The sequence below is a fragment of the Tachyglossus aculeatus genome, chromosome 4, assembly GCF_015852505.1.
Source record: "Tachyglossus aculeatus isolate mTacAcu1 chromosome 4, mTacAcu1.pri, whole genome shotgun sequence".
In the NCBI taxonomy this organism is placed as follows: Eukaryota; Metazoa; Chordata; class Mammalia; order Monotremata; family Tachyglossidae; genus Tachyglossus; species Tachyglossus aculeatus.
The window spans coordinates 117,383,899-117,409,691 of record NC_052069.1 but is presented as its reverse complement, the minus strand read 5'-3'; the positions used below and the strand labels follow the sequence as shown (position 1 = coordinate 117,409,691).

The following is a 25,793-nucleotide window of genomic DNA, read 5'->3' as shown; positions in this document are numbered from 1 at the left end:
ATCGCGCAGGTAAATTGGCGGCGGATGGATCTGGGTCCAGCCCCAAGCCCTACCACCACCAGGTGCTTCATTTCCCCAGCTGCTCGCTGGAGAAGGGAGCTCTGCTCCTGAGGCCCCGCTGAGCCGGGTGGGTGGGCGGCCAGGCACACGCTGGAAATCCTCAGGCGCCCGGCCACCCATCCAGCGAGGCAGAAACGGCCCACCCGGCCCTACTACGGCCACTCCGGGCCACCCCTGCGCTCCTGGCATGCCTCGAGAAGCATCGCCCCGATGCCAGTCTCCCGCGGGGCCCAGGACTCCGGCCTGGCCCACTGTCGGGGTGCGGACAGAAGCCCGAGTGCAGGGACACGGGCGGGTGGCTACGAAAAGTCAAGCTTTTAATTAAAACCGATCGAACCCACCGTACAGAAAGTCAACCCAATCCGACAAGAGGCAACGTGATAAAGCGATTCCCAAAGGAAATGCGGTCCCTTCTCCTCTGCCCCCGGGCCTTCTGTGGGATCAAAGAGGAGGAGGAGGAAAACCCAACCGATCCCTTTCCCGAGTCCCAGCCCCCGCTCTGTGGCCGGCTCCCTCCAGTCTGGCGGCCGTGGGAGCTGCGTCCTTCTGGGAAGGATCTCACGGCAACGGGAGGGCGGCCCCAGGCTCCCTTCGGGCTGGAGGGTGAGAGGTGAGGGGGCTTCTCTCTCGGACCATAGAGACCCCGGTTTTGGCTACGGTCCTCTCCTTTTACAGAGGGGGAAACGGAGGTTTGGAATAGCTTCCTGGCAAACCCTCACAGTCGGGAAGTTCGAGGGGCCCCTTGACCGAAAGCCCTCTTCCACAGGAGAGCCGTCAGCGTCGTCTACAGGTCACCGTCCCAGAAGCGGGGTCCGAGGAGGAGGCGCCCCGAGTCCCGGACTTCCCCTGACCGGTCCGGTCGGCTTCCCTCCAGGATGTCCGACATCAGTCGATCCGGAATCCCGGCTGTCCAGAGCGGGGCACAGAGAGATCTGGAGATGCAAGTCGACTGCTGCTTCGGTTCAGCAACGTAATCGGATTCTACGGGGGGGGGAACAAAAAAGGAAGAGAGGACCCCAACCCGGCGGCCCTAGAAGACGCGGTCAAACTCTGTCTGATTAGTGGCCGCCGGGTTGCGGCTCTGATTTGCCGGCTGCTGGGGCATGTGGCCGCCCCTCCGGCGGGGCGGGGCCAGGTACTCGAACATGGAAGTGCTGTGGGTGGACAGCATGTTCTTGAGGTCCGAGGGCATGGGGTCCGACCAGAAGAAGTCGTGGTTCAGGGCGTCGTCGCTGTCGATGCGCTGAGCCGGGTCCAGCACCAGTAGCTTGTCGATCAGGTCTAAGGCGTAGGGGTCTTTGACGTAGGCCTTGAGCCGCTCCTTCACCTTCCGCTTCTGGCCCCTGGGCAGGTCCAGCTTCTGGTACAGCTCGTACTTATCCACGTTGGGCCACACCTGGGAGACGGGGAGGGCGCACGGACATACGGCGACTCGCGTTAACTCAGAGGGGCCAGGGGAGGAGAAAGAAGGCAGCTAACACCTTGACCCCAGGGCCCGAGTTAAGCCGGGGCCACTGGACAGGGGATAACTGGGAAGGAATCGGCTTGCAGGTGAAGGGGAATCGGGCTGAAAGCCGAAGCCACGGCCCGCACCCGTGGCACCGCAGCCCCTTGCCAAAACGGGGCCCGCCGAGGGCAGATCGACTCTTTCTCCGGCTCGATTAGCTGGGCACCGATGCCCACGGCCAGGAAACGGGGATTCCATTTGATGGAAGGGGAGGTCGGAGAGGGGAAGGAGATCGAGGCGACCGCACAGCGGTGAGTCGCTCCGGGGAGACACCCAGGAACCGCCGGCCCCCCGACCGGCCCCAGCCTCCGGGCCCCTACCTCGGGGGTGATGGAGCCGCAGAGCTGGCTGATGAGCGTCAGTTGGTGCTGCTCCGTGTTGCCCTGCATGATGGGGCTGCGGGTCCACATCTCGGCCATGATGCAACCCCCGCCCCACAGGTCAATGGGGGGGCCGTAGTCCCTCTCTCCTGGGGATGACACGACCGGTGGGGTATCAGCACGGGGGTCCCCAGAACCCAGGCAGCCAGAGAGGACGGCGCTCCGGGGTAGCAGAGGCCTGGGGCCGTCTCCCAGCCTGGCTGGTCCTCTAGCCCGATTCCCATCCCGCCTCAGCAGATATTCGTGCTGCTGCCACTACCGCCATGGCCGGAGGCTCCCTCAAGCAGGGACCTTATCATTCCCGTTTCCGGTTTCTTCACTGACTGCCCGATCAATCCATCAGTGTAATAATAATAATAATAATAATAATAATAATGATGGCACTTATTAAGTGCTTACTACGTGCAAAGCACTGTTCTAAGTGCTGGGGAGGTTACAAGGTGATCAGGTTGTCCCAAGGGGGCTCACGGTCTTAATTCCCATTTTACAGATGAAGGAACTGAGGCCCAGAGTAGTTAAGTGACTTGCCCAAAGTCACACAGCTGACAAGTGTGAGCCCACTGTTGGGTAGGGACTATCTCTATATATTGCCAACTTGTACTTCCCAAGCACTTAGTACAGTGCTCTGCACACAGTAAGCGCTCAATAAATACGGTTGATTGATTGATTGATTGAAAGTGGCGGAGCTGGGATTTGAACCCATGACCTCTGACTCCAAAGCCCGTGCTCTTTCCGTTGAGCCACGCTGCTTGCATCCAAAGCACCGTACCAAGCGCCGGGACAAGTACGGTGTAAGGGAGTTGGGAGACGTGATCCCCGTCCCCAGGGAGCTCCTCCAGAGGGACTCTGCTTCTCTCCCTCACCTTCCTGGTCGCAGCCCTCCACCCTAACTGCCTTCCGCTCTGGACTAGGCGCTCTGGGGCGGAGAACAGGGAGAAGAGGCGCTCCGGTCCCAGGAGCTTCCTCTGCCGTCGGGGCGGGACGGGCAACGCCGGCCGGCACTTCTCTAAACCCGCCTTCAACTGCACATTGGACTCTTTATTCTCCTCTCCCGTCCTGGCACCTTCACTGTCTAACCGGCCCCTCCTCCTCCAACTGCTGCTCCCTGAAGCCATTCTGTAGGTCTGCCCTCCGCCCCTTCCCCCACCACACCCCTCCTTTGGATTTTAAACTCCATGTGGGCAAGGACCGCGTGTTCTGCTTCTGTTGTCCTTTTCCCAGCGCCAGGCACGGCGTTGCGATCAACCAACGGGAGTTACTGAGCGCTTACTGTGCGCAGAGCACTACAGACCGTGGTGGGGGCGTCCGATCCGACAGAGTTGGAAGACCCCGTTCCTTGCCCAGTGGGAGCTTACGGCCTGGGCTGGCTCGGCACCACTGCGGCGACACCCGGGCTCGGGTCGGCCCTCCACGCCCACGGATGTTGCCGGCGCCCGTACCTAGGAGCAGCTCCGGAGGACGGTACCAGAGAGTCACCACCCGGTTGGTGTAGTGGTTGGGCTGGCTGTTCTTGGCCAGGCTGAAGGCTCGCGCCAACCCGAAGTCGGCCAGCTTGAGGACCCCGTCCCGGGTGATGAGGACGTTGGCTGCCTTCATGTCCCGGTGTAATATCTGGGCGGAGAGAGACCACGGAGGTAGAGCCGGGCCGGCGGGTGGGAGTGGAAACCGGAGGCCGGCACAAAAAAAAGGGCGCTTCGCCACCGGGCCCTGACATCCTGCCTGCCGCGCCCTCTCCGTCTCCCCACCTCCGACCCTGCGGCTCCTCCTCACCTTGTTCCGGTGGATGTAGTACAGGCCGTTGAGCAACATCTGCATGACCTTCTTGATCTCCGAGAGGGTGAACTTGACGTGCGTGTTGCTCAGCAGGCCCGCCAGGTCGTGCTCACAGAAATCGAACACCAGGTAGATGCTGCCCTTGCAGCGGTTGTAAGGGGAGGCTGCGGAGAGGACGGAGGGCGGCGGGTCAGACCCCCGCTGTCGCCCCCCCAGCCCTCCCAAACCGGCCCCGGCCTCAGCTGGGGGCTCCGCAGGGGCGGCCGAACCCCGCTTTCCGACAGGGATACGGACGGCACCACAGGCGGAAACTCCACTCGGGTCCATCGAGGCACGGGTGGACGGAAGGAAGGGGCAACGAGGACCGAGAATTTCCGAGCAAGACCGACGAGACCCCCCAGACCGGGTCCCTCCGATCCGTCGGCTCTTTGGAGCTGGCCTGCCACCCCAACCGAGCTCCCCTGCCGCCCCCCACCGCGGTCCAGTGAAAAGGTGGCACCCACGACTCCCCAGGGTGGCAGTTCCCGGGACTCCGGGTGGGTCTCACCCCACGAGGCTGTTGGCAGAAAACAACCGTGACATTGGCTTAAATAAGGGGGAAGGAAGATAACCTACTTCGAATGAACGCCAAGAACCGTTTGGTTCTGGGTGCCTGGGTTCCCCCGCCTGCTTCCCAGTGCCCAACCTCCCATACAGGGCACCGTTCTCTGCCCAGGAGCATCAAGGAGTTACGAGGTAGAGGAAGGCTGAACAGCCCACTCGGTCGGGCGGGAAGCCACCGCGGATCCCAGGCCTCGCCCGAAGGCTTCGTTCCCAGATGGAGAAGAGGACAGAGGCTTCCAGAAGCAGCAGCGAGGGACAGGAGTGGAGGAGGGGGCGGGGGAGGTGGGGGGAGAAGACGGCAGAGTCGTTACCCTTGGTCCGGCAAATCTCTATCAGGTTGACCACGTTCTCGTGCTTGAGGAGCTGAAGGATCTTGATCTCCCGCAGGGCAGTGATGGGAAACTGGCAAGGGAGAGGAAGACAGTACGTGGCAAGAGTTAAGGTGCTGGAACTCCCTACCACCACGCAGCCACGTTTACAGCTCGGGGAAACTGTCTTGATGTTGCAATTCGAAGGAAGGGAGCGATCTGCCGGGGGCGGGGGGGCGACGGTAATTGCCAAAGGGGCCTGGGCCTGTTCGGGGACCGGATTCAGGAATTTAAAAAATGCTCCTGATTAAGGTTTGGAATTTTTCCTGAACGTGCAGGACTAATCCACCATCAGTGGATCAGACTGTACGGTCGCTGTGGGCAGGGAACACATCTACCGACTCTGTTATATTGCACTCTCCCAAGTGCTTAGTACAGTGCTCTGCACACAGTAGGCGCCCAATAAATGCCGCTGGTTGGTCGATCAGAGAGGCTTGGCAGTCAGGATTGGCAGTTTGGGAAGCCAGGTACCCCACTTTCCGACCTGTCCGGGGGGGAACTACCCGACTGAGCGTTCCCATTCCCCTAGGCTGTAGGCTGGGGTTGCAATCATCCTCCGCTCAAGCTCGCTGTGGGCAAGGAACGTGTCTATCAACTCTGATGTACAGTACTCTCCCAAGCACTTAGTACAGTGTTCTGCACAGAGTAAGCACTCAATAAACACCACTGATGATAATGGTTCCACCCCAGGACTTAGGCAAGGCCCAAGACCAGCTAAGCCGGTGGGCGGGATGACAACAGCAGGTCTACCAGAACTCTCAGGAGGCACGCATGGGGAGTCAATCGATGGTATTTCTTGAGCGCTGTGTGCACAGAACTGGACTAAGCCCTTGGAAGAGTCCGACACAGCAGAGCTGGAAGACGCATCTATTGCCGTTCCTCCTTCCCACCCTCTACCCAACACTTTTGAGCCTGTAAGCTCTAGACTGTAAGCTCACTGTAGGCAGGGAATGGGCTTGTTTAATGTTACAGTGTACTCTTCCAAGTGCTTAGTACAGCGTTCTGCACACGGTAAGCGCTCAATAAATACGACTGACTGGCTGAGTCCTGGCATATTGCACTGTAGTAGAAAGGAGCCATATCAAGCTGACAGATGGGAGGAATTACTCCAGGGCTCTGGAGGAAGTCAGATTTCGGGCAAGTTTTCTAGTTTTGCCGTTGGGGTTGCTGACTGTATCAGGGCTGGCTGGCCTCTCCTCGACACGGAACATCAGAGATGCTTCCGACACAAAAGAGTCCTAGAGGCGGGGACTAAAGGGAGAAGCAGAGAAGCAGCGTGGCTCAGTGGAAAGAGCCCGGGCTTTGGAGTCAGAGGTCGTGGGTTCAAATCCCGGCTCTGCCAATTGTCAGCTGTGTGACTTTGGGCAAGTCACGTCACTTCTCTGAGCCTCAGTTACCTCATCTGTAAAATGGGGACTAAGATTGTGAGCCCCACATGGGACAACCTGATCACCTTGTATCCTCCCCAGCGCTTAGAACACTGCCTCGCACATAGTAAGCGCTTAACAAATACCAAAATTATTATTATTATTAAAGGGAGAAAGGAGGAGAGGGCACTCAAACTGGATTCATCCAGTCATCTTCCCAACACAATGTGTGATCCGAGGCAAGTCATTTAACGGCTTTGGGCCCCACTTTTCTCATCTGTACAACAGAACATTCAATACTTGTTCTCCTTTCTACTTAGATTGGGAGCCCCATGTGGGACGGGGCCTGATTATCTTGCACCTTACTCTTGCGCCTAGTGCAGTGTTTGGCACACAGCGAGTGCTCGACACGACTGTGTTCGATTTGTGTTTCATGATTTGTTCCCATATGCCTATTATTGACGTCTACTCCCTCAACCTAAACATCTTCCGGCATTAGCTAGTAAGCTCTCTGAGGGCAGGAAGGACTGACTCCCTCGCCAGGGGCGAGACTCCAACGGCAGTTGCCATAAAGAGGTCCGTAAGAGAGCAAGAGAGGGACAGCGAGAGCGCGTGCAAGCAAGCACCCCGTGTGGGATGTGGACTGTGTCCAACCTGGTTTTTGAGAAGCAGCAAGGCCTAGAGAATATAGCCCGGGCGTGGGACTCGGAAGGACCTGAGTTCCGATCCCGGCTCCGCCACTTGTCTGCTGTGTGTGACCTTGGGCAAGTCACTTTAACTTTTCTGTGCCTCAGTTACCTCATCTGTAAAACAGGATTAAGAACGTGAGCTCTGTATGGGACTGTGTCCGACCGGATTAGCTTGTATGTGCCCCAGCACTTAGTATAGTGCCTGGCACCTAGTAAATGCTTACGGACAGAGACCCACAGGGTCTACAGTCTGTCTATTGTCATGCAAACTCCCCAGACTCAGAGCTGCAAGGTGTGAAGTCAGCAACTCACTGGGGGCCTGGAAAGTGACTGGATTTGCCCTGCTGGGGCCTGGAGGGAGGCAGAGGGGAGTCAGAGACCCTAGTAAAGTTGGCTTCAGGAGAAGCAGCATGCCACTGAAGGCACACAGAGCTTTGGCACTGGCGTCCACGACACCGAACAGCTCTACTCAAAGAGAGCCTCGGGATCCTTTTAGACTGTGAGCCCACCGTTGGGTAGGGACTGTCCCTATATGTTGCCAATTTGTACTTCCCAAGCGCTTAGTACAATGCTCTGCACACAGTAAGCGCTCAATAAATACGATTGATGATGATACTTCATTTGCATCTGCTCAGTCCAGCCTCAGCAACACGGTTAAAGGTGAAGAAGATTGAGAAGCAAGGCCTAGTGGAAAGAGCACAAGCCTGGGGGTCAGAAAAGACCTGGGTTCTAATTCCGGCTCCGCCACAAGTCTGCCGTGTGACCTTGGGCAAATCGCCTCACTTCTCTGGGCCTCGGTTACCCCAATCTGTAAAACGGGCGTTGAGACTGGGAGCCCCGCGTGGGCCGGACACTGTGTCCAACCTGATCAGCCTGCATTTACCCCAGTGCTTAGAACGAGGGCTGGCACAGAGTAAGTGCTTGACAGATACCGTAAAGAAAGAAAAAGACTGAGAGGAATAGACTGCACTTGAATAATAATAAAATAAATAATGTTGGCATTTGTTAAGCGCTATGTGCAAAGCACCGTTCTAAGCGCTGGGGGGGATACAAAGTGATCAGGTTGTCCCATGTGGGGTTCACAGTCTTAATCCCCATTTTACAGATGAGGTAACTGAGGCTCAGAGAAGTTAAGTGGCTTGCCCAAGGTCACACAGCAGACATGTGGCGGAGCCGGAATTCGAACCCATGACCTCTGACTCCAAAGCCCGTGCTCTTTCCACTGAGCCACACTGCTCCTGGCTTCTTGGAGTCCAGGTTAACCCACTCGTAGCTTAGTTCGGTAAACTAGTGGGTGGTTGCAGCTCTCCAAATTCTCCAGGGAAGGAGATTTTTTTTTTTCCGATAGCATTTGATTAAGCGCTTACTATGTGCAAAGCACTGTTCTAAGCACTGGGGAGGTTACAAGGTGATCAGGTTGTCCCACGGGGGGGCTCACAGTCTTCATCCCCATTTTACAGATGAGGTAACTGAGGCCCAGAGAAGTCAAGTCAGGTTGTCCCACGGGGGGCTCACAGTCTTCATCCCCATTTTACAGATGAGGAAACTGAGGCCCAGAGAAGTCAAGTCTCTCTTCCTCCCTTCAAGGCCCTGAGAGCTCACCTCCTCCAGGAGGCCTTCCCAGACTGAGCCCTTTCCTTCCTCTCCCCCTCATCCCCCTCTCCATCCCCCCCATCTTACCTCCTTCCCTTCCCCACTGCACCTGTATATATGTATATATGTTTGTACATATTTGTTACTCTATTTATTTTACTTGTACATATCTATTCTATTTTATTTTGTTAGTATGTTTGGTTTTGTTCTCTGTCTCCCCCTTTTAGACTGTGAGCCCACTGTTGGGTAGGGACTGTCTCTACATGTTGCCAACTTGTACTTCCCAAGCGCTTAGTACAGTGCTCTGCACACAGTAAGCGCTCAGTAAATACGATTGATGATGATGATGAAGTGACTTGCCCACAGTCACCAGCTGACCAGTGGCGGAGCCGGGATTTGAACCCATGACCTCTGACTCCAAAGCCCGGGCTCTTTCCACTGCGCCACGCTGCTTCTCTTCTAGTGCCGGCTTGTCCTGGAGCCAACGCACCTCTTTTTCCTCTCTAAAACCCTTCACGATTTCTCCTGAAGCTTCAACTGGGTGGTCGGTGAGGAATGACCACATTTCTAGACATTTGCAGAGAAACCAACTGGACGGACGGGCGACGGCTCTGGAATCAAGCCAGTGGTGCGCATCAGGGGCCTCCTACTACAGGAAGAGCACTTTACCAAGCACTTACAAGAGTCTGGTGATGTAAAAGACCAGATCTATGCCCTCAAGGGGTTTGCAATCTAATAAGGGAGGCGGACTGAGAGTCACTAAACAATAGAAGGAGAAAGTGAATGGGATGATGGCTGGCTGAAAAGCATCGTGGCCTACTGGGAAGAGTGTGGGCCTGGGAGTTAGGGGACCTGGGTTCTAATTCCAGTTCTGCTCCCTCCCCTCACCTCCCCGCCTTTTTATTTCCACCCCAATCTGAGTGGTTACTGTGTGCAGAGCACTGTACTAAGCAGGGTACGATATAACAGAGTTCGTAAACAACTTCCCTGCCCACACCAAGCGCAGAATTCAGCCTGGCCTGTAGCGTGACCGTGGGCAAGTCACTTGACTTCTCTGGGCCTCGGTTTCCCCGGTCGTATTATGGGGATTCAATACCCTGCTCTCCCTCTTAGACGGTGAGCCCCACGTGGGACAGGGACGGTGCCTGACCTGACGAGACTGAATTCATTCATTCAATTTATTGAGCGCTTACTGTGTGCAGAGCACTGTACTAAGCGGTTGGGAAGGACAAGTCGGTAACATATAGAGACGGTCCCTACCCAACAAAGGGCTGAATGTAGCCCAAAGTTGAGTACCATATTCGGCACACTGACTAGGCCACTACATGCTCAACGTCCTCCATAAATGATCACAAATTACCACTACAAACATGAGCTCACACAGCAGGGCACCAAAATCAACTCGTCCAAACGTGCCCGAGCTGAGCGCACTAGCGCTGAGGTGGAAACGGGGAGGACATGACGTCGGGCACAGAAGAATAAATCGGAGGAAACGGGATTTCGGAATGATCTGAGAACGGGTGCGCTTGAAGGGGGAGGGAGCTGCTCCACCCCTGCAGAAACACGCTGCTGCCCGAATCGTCTCTGTGCAGAAACGGTCTGGGCACGTTACTCCCCTCCTCAAAAATCTCCAGTGGCTACCAATCAACCTACGCATCAGGCAAAAAATCCTCACCCTGGGCTTCAAGGCTGTCCATCCATCACCGCGCCCCCTCCTACCTCACCTCCCTTCTGTCCTTCTCCAGCCCAGCCCGCACCCTCTGCTCCTCCGCCGCTAATCTCCTCACCGTACCTCGTTCTCGCCTGTCCCGCCATCGACTCCCGGCCCACGTCCTCCCCGGGGCCTGGAATGGCCTCCCTCTGCCCATCCGCCAAGCTAGCTCTCTTCCTCCCTTCAAGGCCCTACTGAGAGCTCACCTCCTCCAGGAGGCCTTCCCACACTGAGCCCCTTCCTTCCTCTCCCCCCTCCATCCCCCCATCTTACCTCCTTCCCTTCCCCACAGCACCTGTATATATGTATATATGTTTGTACATATTTGTTACTCTATTTATTTATTTACATATCTATTCTACTTATTTTATTTTGTTAGTATGTTTGGTTTTGTTCTCTGTCTCCCCCTTTTAGACTGTGAGCCCACTGTTGGGTAGGGACTGTCTCTATATGTTGCCAATCTGTACTTCCCAAGCACTTAGTCCAGTGCTCTGCACACAGGAAGCGCTCAATAAATACGATTGATGATGATGATATATATATACATATATATGTCTGTACGTATTTATTACTCTATTTATTTATTTTATCTGTACGTATTTATTCTATTTACACGTTTTGTTTTGTTCTCTGTCTCCCCCTTCTAGGCTGTGAGCCCACTGTTGGGTAGGGACCGTCTCTAGATGTTGCCAACTTGTACTTCCCAAGCGCTTACTACAGTGCTCTGCACACAGTAAGCGCTCAATAAATACGACTGAATGAATGAATGAATCAAAAGATAGCGCCGATGGGGTGGCTGCCAAGAGCGGGCAGATAGGCGGAGACCCCGCGTTAGGGTGAGGACCTAATGCTTCGCACGCGCCCGGGGGGGATGAGCAAGACAGCACTGTTGATCGGACTTACCCCCTCCTTCTCGTTCTCCATGAGCACTTTCTTCAGAGCTACCTTCTTGCCCGTCTGCCGATGCTTGGCCTTAAACACTTCCCTGCAGGCAATTAAGAATTTTAGGAGAGCCACACGGGATAGGGATGTGGGACTGTGCCCGACCTATTTGGTGTCTCCCCCAGCGCTCAGTACAGTGCCTGACCCATAATAAGCGCTTACCACGCGCCGTCACCACCCCTCGGAGGGCCAGGGAGTCCCCAGCTGAAGCAGCGTGGCCTGGGGGAGAGAGCCCAGGCCGGGGATCAGAAAGACCTGGGTTCTAATCCCGCTCTGCCGCTTGTCTACTGGGTGACTCTGAGCCCACTGTTGGGTAGGGACTGTCTCTATGTGTTGCCAACTTGTACTTCCCAAGCGCTTAGTACAGTGCTCTGCACACAGTAAGCGCTCAATAAATACAATTGATGATGACGATGATGATGATGATGATGATGATGATGATGATGATGATGACCGAGCCGTTTCACCGCTCTGTCCCTCATCGCGAAGATGGGGGTTAAGACCGCCGGCCCCACGTGGGACGGGGACTGAGTCCGACGTGTCTGCTCGTACCCGCCCCAGCGCTTAGGAAACTGCCTGGCACATAAAAGGGGGATGCAGAGTGTGAGCCCCACGTGGGACCACCTGATGACCTTGTAGCTCCCCCAGTGCTTAGAACAGTGCTTGGCACATAGTAGGCGCTTCACAAATACCATCATTAATATTATAAAAGGGGGGTGAAGACTGTGAGCCCCACGTGAGACCACCTGATGACCTTGTATCTCCCCCAGCGCTTGGCACATAGTAGGCGCTTAACAAATACCATCATTAATATTATAAAAGGGGGGTGAAGACTGTGAACCCCACGTGAGACCACCTGATGACCTTGTATCTCCCCCAGCACTTGGCACATAGTAGGCACTTAACAAACACCATCATCATTATTATTATTATAAAAGGGGGATGAAGACTGTGAGCCCCACGTGGGACCACCTGATGACCTTGTATCTCCCCCAGCGCTTAGAACAGTGCTTGGCACATAGTAGGCACTTAAATACCATTATTATCATTACTATTATTATAAAAGGAGTATGAAGAGTGTTAGCCACACATGGGACCCCCTGATGACCTTGTATCTCCCCCCGCACTTGGCACAAAGTAGGCACTATACCATCATCATCATTATTATTACTATAAAAGGGGGATGAAGAGTATGAGCCCCATGTGGGACCACCTGATGACCCTGTATCTCTCCCAGCACCTAGAACAGTGCTTGGCACATAGTACCATCATCATTATTATAAAAGGGGGATGAAGAGTGCAAGCCCCACGTGGGACCAGCCGACGACCTCGTCTCTCTCCCATCGCTTGGCGCATAGTAGGCGCTTAATAAATACCCTCATTATTATTATTATTATTATTATTATTATTATTATTATTATAAAAGGGGGATGAAGAGTACCAGCCCCACGTGGGACCACCCGATGACCTTGTCTCTCCCCCAGTGCTTGGCACATAATGGGCGCTTAATAAATACCATTATTATTATAAAAGGGGGCTGAAGAGGGCGAGCCCCACGTGGGACCACCCGACGACCTTGTCTCTCCCCCAGCGCTTGGCACATAGTAGGCACTTAATAAGTACCATCGCCATTATTATTATTATTATAAAAGGGGGATGAAGAGGGCGAGCCCCACGTGGGACCACCCGATGACCTTGTCTCTCCCCCAGCGCTTGGCACATAATAGGCGCTTAATACCATTATTATCATTATTATTGTAAAAGGGGGATGAAAAGGGCGAGCCCCACATGGGCCCAACCAACGACCTTGTCTCTCTCCCATCGCTTGGCACATAGTAGGCGCTTAACAAGTACCCTCATCATTATTATTATTATTATAAAAGGGGGATGAAGAGGGCGAGCCCCACGTGGGACCACCCGACGACCTTGTCTCTCCCCCAGTGCTTGGCACATAGCAGGCGCTTAATAAATGCCATCGCCATTATTATTATTATAAAAGGGGGATGAAGAGTGCAAGCCCCACGTGGGACCACCCGACGACCTTGTCTCTCCCCCAGCGCTTGGCACATAGTAGGCGCTTAATAAGTACCATTGCCATTATTATTATTATTATAAATGGGGGATGAAGAGCGCAAGCCCCACTTGGGACCACCCGATGACCTTGTCTCTCCCCCAGCGCTTGGCACATAATAGGCGCTTAATACCATTATTATCATTATTATTGTAAAAGGGGGATGAAAAGGGCGAGCCCCACGTGGGACAACCCACGACCTTGTCTTTCTCCCAGCGCTTGGCACATAGTAGGCGCTTAACAAGTACCCTCATCATTATTATTATTATAAAAGGGGGATGAAGAGGGCGAGCCCCACGTGGGACCACCCGACGACCTTTTCTCTCCCCCAGCGCTTGGCACATAGTAGGCGCTTAACAAATACCGTTATTATTATCATAAAAGGGGGATGAAGAGTGTGAGTCCCACGTGGGCCCACCTGACGGCCTTGTCTCTCTCCCAGCGCTTGGCACATAGTAGGCGCTTAACAAGTACCCGCATCATTATTATTATTATAAAAGGGGGATGAAGAGGGCGAGCCCCACGTGGGACCACCCGACGACCTTGTCTCTCCCCCAGCGCTTGGCACATAGTAGGCGCTTAATAAACGCCATTATTATTATAAAAGGGGGCTGAAGAGTGCGAGCCCCACGTGGGACCACCTGACGACCTTGTCTCTCTCCCAGCGCTTGGCACATAGTAGGCGCTTAACAAGTATCCTCATCATTATTATTATTATAAAAGGGGGACGAAGAGGGCGAGTCCCACGTGGGACCACCCGACGACCTTGTCTCTCCCCCAGCGCTTGGCACATAGTAGGCGCTTAATAAACGCCATTATTATTATATAAGGGGGCTGAAGAGTGCGAGCCCCACGTGGGACCACCAGACGACCTTGTCTCTCCCCCAGCACTTAGCACATAGTAGGCGCTTAATAAATACCATCATCATTAGTAGTAGTAGTAGTATAATGAGCACTAAAGGCAGTCCGAAGTTAGTGAATTCCCCGACTGTGCTAGCGAGGGTGAGCCCGCTGTTGGGTAGGGATCGTCTCTATATGTTGCTGATTTGTAATAATAATAATAATAATAATAATAATGACGGCATTTATTAAGTGCTTACTATGTGCAAAGCACTGTTCTAAGTGCTGGGGAGGTCACAAGGCAATCAGGTTGTCCCATGGGGGGCTCACAGTCTTGAGAAGCAGCGTGGCTCAGTGGAAAGAGCACGGGCTTTGGAGTCAGAGGTCATGGGTTCGAATCCCAACTCTGCCACATCTGCTGTGTGACCTTGGGCAAGTCACTTAACTTCTCTGAGCCTCAGTGACCTCATCTGTAAAATGGGGATTAAGACTGTGAGCCCCACATGGGATAACTTGATCACCTTGTATCCCCCCAGCGCTTAGAACAGTGCTCTGCACATAGTAAGTGTTTAACAAATGCCATCATTATTATTATTATTATTATTTTTATTAATCCCCGTTTTTACAGATGAGGGAACTCAGGCCCAGAGAAGTGAAGCAACTTGCCCAAAGTCTCACAGCCGACAGGTGGCAGAGCTGGGATTTGAACCCATGACCTCTGATTCCCTTCTAGACTGTGAGCCCACTGCTGGGTAGGGACCGTCTCTATATGTTGCCAACTTGTACTTCCCAAGCGCTTAGTACAGTGCTCTGCACACAGTAAGTGCTCAATAAATACGATTGAATGAATAGGGACGGTCCCTACCCTCACCCCTCCATCCCCCCCGCCTTACCTCCTTCCCTTCCCCACAGCACCTGTATATATGCCTAGTTGTTTGTACGTATTTATTACTCTATTTGTTTATTTATTTTACTTGTACATATTTACTCTATTTATTGTATTCTGTTAATATGCTTTGTTTTGTTCTCTGTCTCCCCCTACTAGACTGTGAGCCCGCCGTTGGGTAGGGACCGTCCCTAGATGTTGCCCAGTTGGACTTCCCAAGCAGTTAAGTCCAGTGCTTCGCACACAGTAAGCGCTCAATCAATACGATTGAGTGAATGAACCTGATTACGTTGTAACCTCCCCGGCGCTTAGAACGGAATTGAATGAATGAATGAACCTGAATCCGTTGTAACCTCCCCGGAGCTTAGAACGGAGTTGATGAATGAATGAATCTGATCAGGTTGTAACCTCCCCAGCGCTTAGAACGGAGCTGAAAGAATGAATGAGTGAACCTGATCAGGTTGTAACCTCCCCAGCGCTCAGAATGGAATTGAATGAATGAATGAACCTGATCCCGTTGTAACCTCCCCGGCGCTTCCAACGGAATTGAATGAATGAATGAATGAATGAACCGGATCCCATTGTAACCTGCCCGGCGCTTAGAACGGAATTGAATAAATGAAACTGACCCCAACACTTAGAAGGGAACTGAATGAATGAATGAACCCGATCCCATTGCAACCTCCCCGGCGCTTAGAGCGGAATTAGATGAATGAACCTGATCCCAACACTTAGAACGGGAACTGAATGAATGAATGAACCTGATCCCAACACTTAGAAGGGGACTGAATGAATGAATGGACCCGATCCCGTTGTAACCTCCCCGGCGCTTAGAACGGGAACTGAATGAATGAATGAACCTGGTCCCAACAGTTAGAAGGGAACTGAATGAATGAATGCACCCGATCCCGTTGAAACCTACCCGGAGCTTAGAACGGAACTGAATGAATGAATGAGCCGGATCCCAACACTTAGAAGGGAACTGAATGAATGAATGAACCTGATCAGGTTGCAACCTCCCCGGCGCTTAGAACGGAATTGAATGAATGAATGAATGGACCCGATCCCGTTGTAACCTCCCCGGCGCTTAGAACGGAACTGAACGAATGAATGAACCTGATCCCAACACTTAGAAGGGAACTGAATGAATGAATGAACCTGATCAGGTTGCAACCTCCCCGGCGCTTAGAGCGGGAACTGAACGAATGAATGAACCTGATCCCAACACTTAGAAGGGGACTGAATGAACGAATGGACCCGATCCCGTTGTAACCTCCCCGGCGCTTAGAACGGGAACTGAATGAATGAATGAACCTGATCCCAACACTTAGAAGGGAACTGAATGAATGAATGGACCCGATCCCGTTGTAACCTCCCCGGCGCTTAGAGCGGGAACTGAACGAATGAATGAACCTGATCCCAACACTTAGAAGGGAACTGAATGAATGAATGGACCCGATCCCGTTGTAACCTCCCCGGCGCTTAGAACGGGAACTGAACGAATGAATGAACCTGATCCCAACACTTAGAAGGGAACTGAATGAATGAATGGACCCGATCCCGCTGTAACCTCCCCGGCGCTTAGAGCGGGAACTGAACGAATGAATGAACCTGATCCCAACACTTAGAAGGGAACTGAATGAATGAATGAACCTGATCAGGTTGCAACCTCCCCTGCGCTTAGAGTGGAAATGAATGAATGAATGAATGAATGATCCCGATCCCGTTGTAACCTCCCGGGCGCTTAGAGCGGAATTGAATGAATGAATGAATGAATGAACCCGATCCCGCTGTAACCTCCCCGGCGCTTAAAACGGAATTGAATAAATGAATGAATGAATGAACCCGATCCCGCTGTAACCTCCCCGGAGCTTAGAAGGGAACTGAACGAATGAATGAACCTGATCCCAACACTTAGAAGGGAACTGAATGAATGAATGAACCTGACCCCGTTGTAACCTCCCCAGCACTTGGAATGGAACTGAACGAATGAATGAACCTGATCCCAACACTTAGAAGGGAACTGAGTGAATGAATGAACCCGATCCCGTTGTAACCTCCCCGGCGCTTAGAACGGAACTGAACGAATGAATGAACCTGATCCCAACACTTAGAAAGGAACTGAATGAATGAATGGACCCGACCCCGTTGTAACCTCCCCAGCGCTTGGAATGGAACTGAACGAATGAATGAACCTAATCCCAACACTTAGAAGGGAACTGAATGAATGAATGAACCTGATCCCAACACTTAGAAGGGAACTGAATGAATGAATGAACCTGATCCCAACATTTAGAAGGGAACTGAATGAATGAATGGACCCGATCCCGTTATAACCTCCCCGGAGCTTAGAACGGAACTGAACGAATGAATGAACCTGATCCCAACACTTAGAAGGGAACTGAATGAATGAATGGACCCGACCCCGTTGTAACCTCCCCGGCGCTTGGAATGGAACTGAACTTATGAACCTGACCCCAACAGTTAGAAGGGAGCTGAATGAATGAATGAACCTGATCCCGTTGAAACCTCCCCGGTGCTTAGAACGGGAACTGAATGAATGAATGAACCTGATCCCAACACTTAGAAGGGAACTGAATGAATGAATGAACCTGATCAGGTTGCAACCTCCCCGGCGCTTAGAACGGAATTGAATGAATGAATTAATGAATGAATGAATGGACCCGATCCCGTTGTAACCTCCCCGGCGCTTAGAAGGGAATTGAATGAATGAATGAGCCTGATCCCAACACTTAGAAGGGAACTGAATGAACGAATGAACCCGATCCCGCTGTAACCTCCCCGGAGCTTAGAACGGAACTGAACGAATGAATGAACCTGATCCCAACACTTAGAAGGGGACTGAATGAATGAATGGACCCGATCCCGTGGTAACCTCCCCGGTGCTTAGAACGGAAACTGAATGAATGAATGAACCTGATCCCAACACTTAGAAGGGAACTGAATGAATGAATGAACCTGATCCGGTTGCAACCTCCCCGGCGCTTAGAATGGAACTGAATGAATGAATGAATGGACCCGATCCCGTTGTAACCTCCCCGGCGCTTAGAGCGGGAACTGAATGAATGAATGAACCTGATCCCAACACTTAGAAGGGAACTGAATGAATGAATGAACCTAATCAGGTTGCAACCTCCCCGGCGCTTAGAGCGTAATTGAATGAATGAATGAATGAACCCGATCCCATTGTAACCTCCCCGGCGCTTAAAATGGAATTGAATAAATGAATGAATGAATGAACCCGATCCCGTTGTAACCTCCCCGGTGCTTAGAACGGAACTGAACGAATGAATGAACCTGATCCCAACACTTAGAAAGGAACTGAATGAATGAATGGACCCGACCCCGTTGTAACCTCCCCAGCGCTTGGAATGGAACTGAAAGAATGAATGAACCTAATCCCAACACTTAGAAGGGAACTGAATGAATGAATGAACCTGATCCCAACACTTAGAAGGGAACTGAATGAATGAATGAACCTGATCCCAACACTTAGAAGGGAACTGAATGAATGAATGAACCCGATCCCGCTGTAACCTCCCCGGCGCTTAGAGCGGGAACTGAACGAATGAATGAACCTGATCCCAACACTTAGAAGGGAACTGAATGAACCCGATCCCGTTGTAACCTCCCCGGCGCTTAGAGCGGGAACTGAACGAATGAATGAACCTGATCCCAACACTTAGAAGGGAACTGAATGAACCCGATCCCGTTGTAACCTCCCCAGCGCTTGGAATGGAACTGAACGAATGAATGAACCTGATCCCAACACTTAGAAGGGAACTGAATGAATGAATGGACCCGATCCCGTTGTAACCTCCCCGGCGCTTAGAACGGAACTGAACGAATGAATGAACCTGATCCCAACACTTAGAAGGGAGCTGAATGAATGAATGAACCCGATCCCGCTGTAACCTCCCCGGCGCTTAGAGCGGGAACTGAACGAATGAATGAACCTGATCCCAACACTTAGAAGGGAACTGAATGAATGAATGAACCTAATCAGGTTGTAACCTCCCTGGCGCTTAGAGCGGAACTGAATGAATGAATGAATGAACCCGATCCCGTTGTAACCTCCCCGGCGCTTAGAGCGGGAACTGAACGAATGAATGAACCTGATCCCAACACTTAGAAGGGAACTGAATGAACCCGATCCCGTTGTAACCTCCCCAGCGCTTGGAATGGAACTGACCGAATGAATGAACCTGATCCCAACACTTAGAAGGGAACTGAATGAACGAATGAACCCGATCCCGCTGTAACCTCCCCGGAGCTTAGAACGGAACTGAACGAATGAATGAACCTGATCCCAACACTTAGAAGGGAACTGAATGAATGAATGAACCCGATCCCGCTGTACCCTCCCCGGCGCTTAGAACGGAAGTGAATGAATGAATGAGCCCGATCCCGTTGTAACCTCCCAAATTGAATGAATGGACGGACGGATGGACGGGGGGCGGGAGGCCCCCGGGTCCGGCCGGGGCTCCTTCCTGCTCCGCCCCGGAGGAGGGAGGAGGGAGGGAGGGGAGGGATGGCCGCCGGTAAGTGCCCTTACCCGAAGGTGCCCTGCCCGATCTTGGCCAGCTTCTCGTACTTGGACACCTCGTCGCAGAAGGGGCAGTCCACCGCGTCGTACTGCTTGGCCATGGCGGCCTCGGCCGCGCCGCTCGCCCCGGCCCCGGCCCCGGCCGCCCCCGGCGCCCCCCCGCTGGCCGCCGCCGCCGCCGCCGCCGCCGGCCCCACGCTCCCCGCCCCCGCCCCCGGCGCCGCTGCCGCGGGCCCCGGCGCGCCGCCCCGGCCCCGCCACTTCCGCCGGCCCGGCCACTTCCGGCCGCGCGGGGGCGCCGGCGGCCCCGCCGCGGGCCCCGCCTCTTCCGGTCTCCGCCCGCCGCACGGCCCCCTGGGACTTGTAGTCCCCGGGAGGCCGGGGGCGGCCGAGCCTGCGGAGCCGCCGGGGGCGGGGAGCCGGGACGGGCCGTCCCGCTGCATCCCGTCGGACCGCTCCGGGGGACGCCGCCGACGCCGACAGGGAGCCCCGGCCGGACCCTCAGCCGCCGCCCCGCCCACCGAGCCTCCCTCCCTCCCCCTCTCCCCCTCTGCCCCTGCCGGGCCGGTGCCTCAGTTTCCCCCCTCGGCGGGCTGCCGGCGCCGCCTTCGGCCCCCGCTCCCCGGTGTCCCCGCGGAGAGCCGGCGCAGGGGCCGCCCGGACACCAGACGCCGCCGACGCCGCCGCCTCCTCCTCCCTTCGGTCCCCCCGGCTTCACACGGCGGCCCGCGGCCGCCAGGGGGCGCAGCCGCTCCGCCCGTCGTCGGCCGCCAGGGGGCGCGGCCTCTCCGCCGCTCGTCGGCCGCCAGGGGGCGCGGCCTCTCCGCCGCTCGTCGGCCGCCAGGGGGCGCGGCCGCTCCGCCGCTCGTCGGCCGCCAGGGGGCGCGGCCGCTCCGCCGCTCGTCGGCCGCCAGGGGGCGCGGCCGCTCCGCCGCTCGTCGGCCGCCAGGGGGCGCGGCCGCTCCGCCGCTCGTCGGCCGCCAGGGGGCGCGGCCGCTCCGCCGCTCGTCGGCAGCTCCGCCCCTCGTCGGCCGCCAGGGGGCGCGGCCGCTCCGCCGCTCGTCGGCCGCTCCGCCCCTCGTCGGCCGCCAGGGGGCGCGGCCGCTCCGCCGCTCGTCGGCCGCCAGGGGGCGCAGCCGCTCCCGTAATAATCATCATCATCATTCATTCATTCCATCGTATTTATTGAGCGCTTGCTGTGCGCAGAGTAATAATAATGATGACGGCGTTTGTTGAGCGCTTAATGATCATCATTCATTCATTCAATCGTATTCATTCATTCAGTCGTATTTATTGAGCGCTTACTGTGTGCGGAGCACTGGACTAAGCGCTTGGGAAGTCCAAGTTGGCAACGTATAGAGACGGTCCCTACCCAACAGCGGGCTCACAGTCTAGAAGGGGGAGACAGACGACAAAACAAAACATATTAACAAAATAAAAGAAATAGAATAAAAATGTACAAGTAAAATAAATAGAGTAATAAATACATACAAACATATATACATATATACAGGTGCTGCGGGGAGCCCGGGCTTTGGAGTCAGAGGTCATGGGTTCAAACCCCAGCTCTGCCACTTAGCTGTGTGACCTTGGGCAAGTTCACTTCACTTCTCTGAGCCTCAGTTACCTCATCCGGAAAATGGGGATTAAGGCTGTAAACCCCATGTGGGACAACTTGATCACCTTGTATTCCCCCCCCCAGTGCTTAGAACAGTGCTCTGCACATAGTAAGCGCTTAACAAATGCCATCATCATTATTATTAGTAGTAGTAGTAGTAGTAGTAGTAGTAAGTGCTTAACAAATACTGTCATTATTATTATTATTATCATCCCCATTTTACAGAGGAGGGAACTGAGGCCCAGAGAAGTGAAGCGACTTGCCTAAAGTCACACAGCTGACAAGTGGCAGAGCTGGAGTTTGAACCCATGACCTCTGACTCCAAAGCCCGGGCTCTTTCAAATGAGCCACGCTGCTTCAAATCCCACCGACCATTCATAATAATACTGATGGCATTTGGTAAGCACTTACTGTGTCCCAAGCACTGTTCTAAGCGCTGGGGGAGATACAAGGTGATCGGGTTGTCCCACGGGGGGCTCACAGCCCCCACCCCCATTTTACAGATGAGGGAACTGAGGCCCAGAGAAGTCAAGTGACTCCAGTCGGACCTACTGAGCGCCTGCTATAATTAGAGAAGCAGCGTGGCTCAGTGGGAAGAGCCCGGGCTCTGGAGTCAGAGGTCATGGGTTCTAATCCCGGCTCTGCCAATTGTCAGCTGTGTGACTTTGGGCAAGGCCCGGAGAATAATAATGGTATTTGTTAAGCGCTTACTATGTGCCAAGCACTGTTCTAAGTGCTGGAGGGGATACCGGGTTATCCCGTTGTCCCACGGGGGGCTCACTGTCTCCATCCCCATCTGACAGATGAGGGAACTGAGACCCAGAGAAGTGAAGTGGCTTGCCCAAAGTCACCCGGCTGACAAACGGCGTGGCCGGGATTCGAACCCATGACCTCTGACTCCCAAGCCCGCTCTCTTTCCCATGAGCCGCGCTGCTTCCCCTAGAAATTAAAAAGGAATGAACGTTAGTGATCGTGATCATCCGTGCCTACTGTGTGCAGAGCACTGTACCAACCGCTTTAGGAAGTACAGTGCAGCAACAGAGACCATTCATTCATTTGATCATATTTATTGAGCGCTTACTGTGTGCAGAGCACTGTACTAAGCGCTTGGAAAGTACAGTAACAAAGACAGACCATTCATTCATTTGATCGTATTTATTGAGCGCTTACTGTGTGCAGAGCACTGTACTAAGTGCTTGGAAAGTACAGTAACAAAGACAGACCATTCATTCATTTGATCATATTTATTGAGCGCTTACTGTGTTCAGAGCACTGTACTAAGCGCTTGGAAAGTACAGTAACAAAGACAGACCATTCATTCATTTGACCCTATTTATTGAGCGCTTACTGTGTGCAGAGCACTGTACTAAGCGCTTGGAAAGTACAGTAACAAAGAGAGACCATTCATTTGATCATATTTATTGAGCGCTCACTATGTGTAGAGCAACATACCAACCGTTTGGGAAGTACAGCGCAGTGATAAAGACAGGCCGTTCATTCATTCAATCTGATTTATTGAGCGCTTACTATCAATCAATCAATCAATCATATTTATTGAGCGCTTACTGTGTGCAGAGCACTGTACTAAGCGCTTGAGAAGTACAAGTTGGCAACATATAGAGACAGTCCCTACCCAACAGTGGGCTCACAGTCTAAAAGGGGGAGACAGAGAACAAAACCAAACATACTAGCAAAATAAAATAAATAGAATAGATAAAATTGAGTAATAAATATGTACAAACTTATATGCTTACTGTGTGCAGAGCACTGTACCAAGCGCTTGGGAAGTACAGTGCAGCAACAAAGAGAGATCATTCATTCGATCGGATTTATTGAGCGCTTACTGTGTGCAGAACACTGTACTGAGCGCCTGGGAAGTACGCTTCGGCAACAGATAGAGACGGTCCCTGCCCACAACGGGCTCGCAGTCTAGAAGGGGGGAGACAGACATCAAAACAAGTCAACAGGCATCATCAAATAGCATCAATGTAAATAAATAGAATTAGAGAGATTATCTATATACATCAGAACAGGTAAACAGGCATCGATGTAAATAAATGGAATTGGAGATCTATAGATACACATCAGAACAAGTAAACAGGCATCGAAATAAATAAATGGAATTGGAGATCTATATATACACATCAGAACAAGTAATATAGGCATTGATGTAAATAAATAGACTCACTCTCCCCTCCTTCAAAGCCTTACTGAGGGCTCATCTCCTCCAAGAGGCCTTCCCAGATTTAGCCCTCCCCCCTTCCTCTTCTCCCACGCCCTGCTGCGTCCCCTGATTTGTTCCCTTTGCTCTTCCCTCTTCCCAGTTCTGGGAGTTGGAAAGTCACAGGTTCTAATCCCCGTCCCACCACTTGTCTGGGGGGTGACCTTGGGCGAGTCACTTCACTTCTCTGGGCCTCAGTTATCTCATCTGTAATCCTATTTATATCTCATCTGTAATTCCATTTATACCTCATCTGTAATTCTATTTATATCTCATCTGTAATTCCATTTATACCTCATCTGTAATTCCATTTATATCATCTGTAATTCTATTTATATCTCATCTGTAATTCTATTTATACCTCACCTGTAAGTCTATTTGTATTGTTGCCTGTTTACTTTGTATTGATGTCCGCCTCCCCCTCTAGACTGTGAGCCCGCTGTGGGCAGGGATTGTCTCTATTGCTGCATCATACCTCCCAAGCGCTTAGTACAGTGCTCGGCACACAGGAAGCGCTCAATAAATACGATTGAGTGAATGAATAGCCGTCCTTTGATTTATTTGAAGCCATGTCTGTCTCCTCCCCTCAAGACTGTGAGCTCGTTGTGGGCCGGGAACGTGTCTATTTACTGTTGCACTGTACTCTCCAAGTGCTCAGTACAGTGCTCTGCCCACAGTAAGCGCTCAATAAATACGACTGAGTCCATGAACAAATAAATAGAGGTGACAGTTTGAATGAGCCTTGCTGCTGGGGGCCAAGTGAGGCAGATTTTCCGCCCTCTCTGTCCCCCCACCCCCGGGGCGACTCCCCCAGGGTAATCGGAACTCGGCACCTCCCTGCGTCTGGGGAAGAAGAAGTTAAATTTGCCCGGCCTTGGTGACGGAGCCCCGGTCTGGGAGTTGGGAAAGTTCGGGTTTTAAACCCAGCCCTGCCACTCGCCTGCCGGGTGACCCTGGGCAAGTCACTTCACCTCTCCGGGCCTCAGTCCCCTCCTCTGTAAAATGGGGCTGAAGACTAGGAGCCCCGGGTGTGACCGACCTGATTAGGTTGTATCTGCCCCAGCAATTAGCACAGGGCCTGGCACATATAGGCACTAACAAGTACCAGAGAAACAAAAAAGCCGAGGTCAGGACGTGGGTTGTGAGGAAAAGGGAGGGCTCGGTTACAGCCCTCCCACCCCAAAATGGTTAGATTCCCCCCTTCCCACCCCTCCCTGGTCTGATTTAGTGGAAAAGGAACCTTTAGTCCATCCCATCCTTTATTGCCACTGAGACAGAAACAACCGAAAACGTTACAGGGGGATGATGGCTCAGGTAAGCCCTTTTCATTTTTGTCCTTGTCTTTCCCCTCCCCTGGTCGATTTACGTTGCTTCCCCTCTTTTGCTTCTTTAAATCAAATCACCTTAGACCGTGAGCCCGTGGTTGGGTAGGGACCGTCTCTATATGTTGCCAAGTTGGGCTTTCTAAGCGCTTTGTCCAGTGCTCTGCACACAGTAAGCGCTCAATAAATGCGATCGAATGAGTGAATCGGGGGGTCTGGCCCACACAGCCTGCCAGGGCAGGGCAGACACCGGGCAGTGGAAGGGCAAGTCTGCATCTCCAGCCCCGATCTCTCTCCCTCTCTGCAGTCTCGCATTTCCTCCTGCCTTCAAGACGTTTTTCTTGGATGTCCCACCGTCACCTCAGACTTAACCTGTCTAAAACAGAATTCCCGAGACTGAGAGCCCACCGGCTACCCCGCCAATGACACCGAGGACCCAAGGAGCCCACCCACGGCGCAATGGCCAACTGTCGCCCAGCCCAAAACCAACAGGTGTGCCCTTGATTCAATCAGGGAGCGGCAGGAGGATGGCATCTGCCGTGAGGTCATCGTGGGGGAAGCAGTGTGGCTCAATCAATCGGTCAACTGCATTGATTCATTCATTCAGTCATATTTATTGAGCACTCACTGTGTGCAGAGCACCGCACTAAGCGCTTGGGAGAGTACAACAATAAACAGACACAGTCAGTCGGTCAACTGAATTGATTCATTCATTCAATCATATTTATTGAGCACTCACTGTGTGCAGAGCACCGCACTAAGCGCTTGGGAGAGTACAACAATAAACAGACACAGTCAATCGGTCAACTGCATTGATTCATTCATTCAATCATATTTATTGAGCACTCACTGTGTGCAGAGCACCGCACTAAGCACTTGGGAGAGTACAACAATAAACAGACACAGTCAATCGGTCAACTGAATTGATTCATTCATTCAATCATATTTATTGAGCACTCACTGTGTGCAGAGCACCATACTAAGTGCTTGGGAGAGTACAACAATAAACAGACACAGTCAATCGGTCAACTGCATTGATTCATTCATTCAATCATATTTATTGAGCACTCACTGTGTGCAGAGCACCGCACTAAGTGCTTGGGAGAGTACAACAATAAACAGACACAGTCAATCGGTCAACTGCATTGATTCACTCAATCATATTTATTGAGCACTCACTGTGTGCAGAGCACCGCACTAAGTGCTTGGGAGAGTACAACAATAAACAGACACAATCGGTCAACTGCATTGATTCACTCATTCAATCATATTTAT

At 53.0% G+C, this 25,793-nt stretch overlaps 1 protein-coding gene across 1 annotated transcript; it reads right to left on the bottom strand.

The window, feature by feature from the left end:
* Nucleotides 1-356: 356 nt before the first annotated feature.
* Nucleotides 357-19,473, bottom strand: CDK9 (cyclin dependent kinase 9). Its single transcript, XM_038745067.1, has 7 exons — nt 19,367-19,473; nt 10,955-11,036; nt 4,635-4,725; nt 3,718-3,884; nt 3,387-3,558; nt 1,888-2,036; nt 357-1,456 (listed from the first exon to the last, which is right to left on the bottom strand). The coding sequence occupies exons 1-7, from the start codon at nt 19,456-19,458 to the stop codon at nt 1,091-1,093; spliced, it is 1,119 nt and encodes a 372-aa protein (XP_038600995.1). The 5' UTR covers nt 19,459-19,473; the 3' UTR covers nt 357-1,090.
* Nucleotides 19,474-25,793: the final 6,320 nt, after the last annotated feature.

What these genes read in the sequence shown, in the direction of transcription:
- CDK9 (XM_038745067.1), bottom strand. Translation starts at nt 19,458, where the DNA reads ATGGCCAAGCAGTACGACGCGGTGGACTGCCCCTTCTGCGACGAGGTG. An exon ending in ATCGGGCAGGGCACCTTCGG is followed by an intron (nt 11,037 to 19,366) that starts GTAAGGGCACTT and finishes AATTGCCTGCAG; the next exon opens with GGAAGTGTTTAAGGCCAAGC. An exon ending in GCGGCTCCATCACCCCCGAG is followed by an intron (nt 1,457 to 1,887) that starts GTAGGGGCCCGG and finishes CCCGTCTCCCAG; the next exon opens with GTGTGGCCCAACGTGGATAA.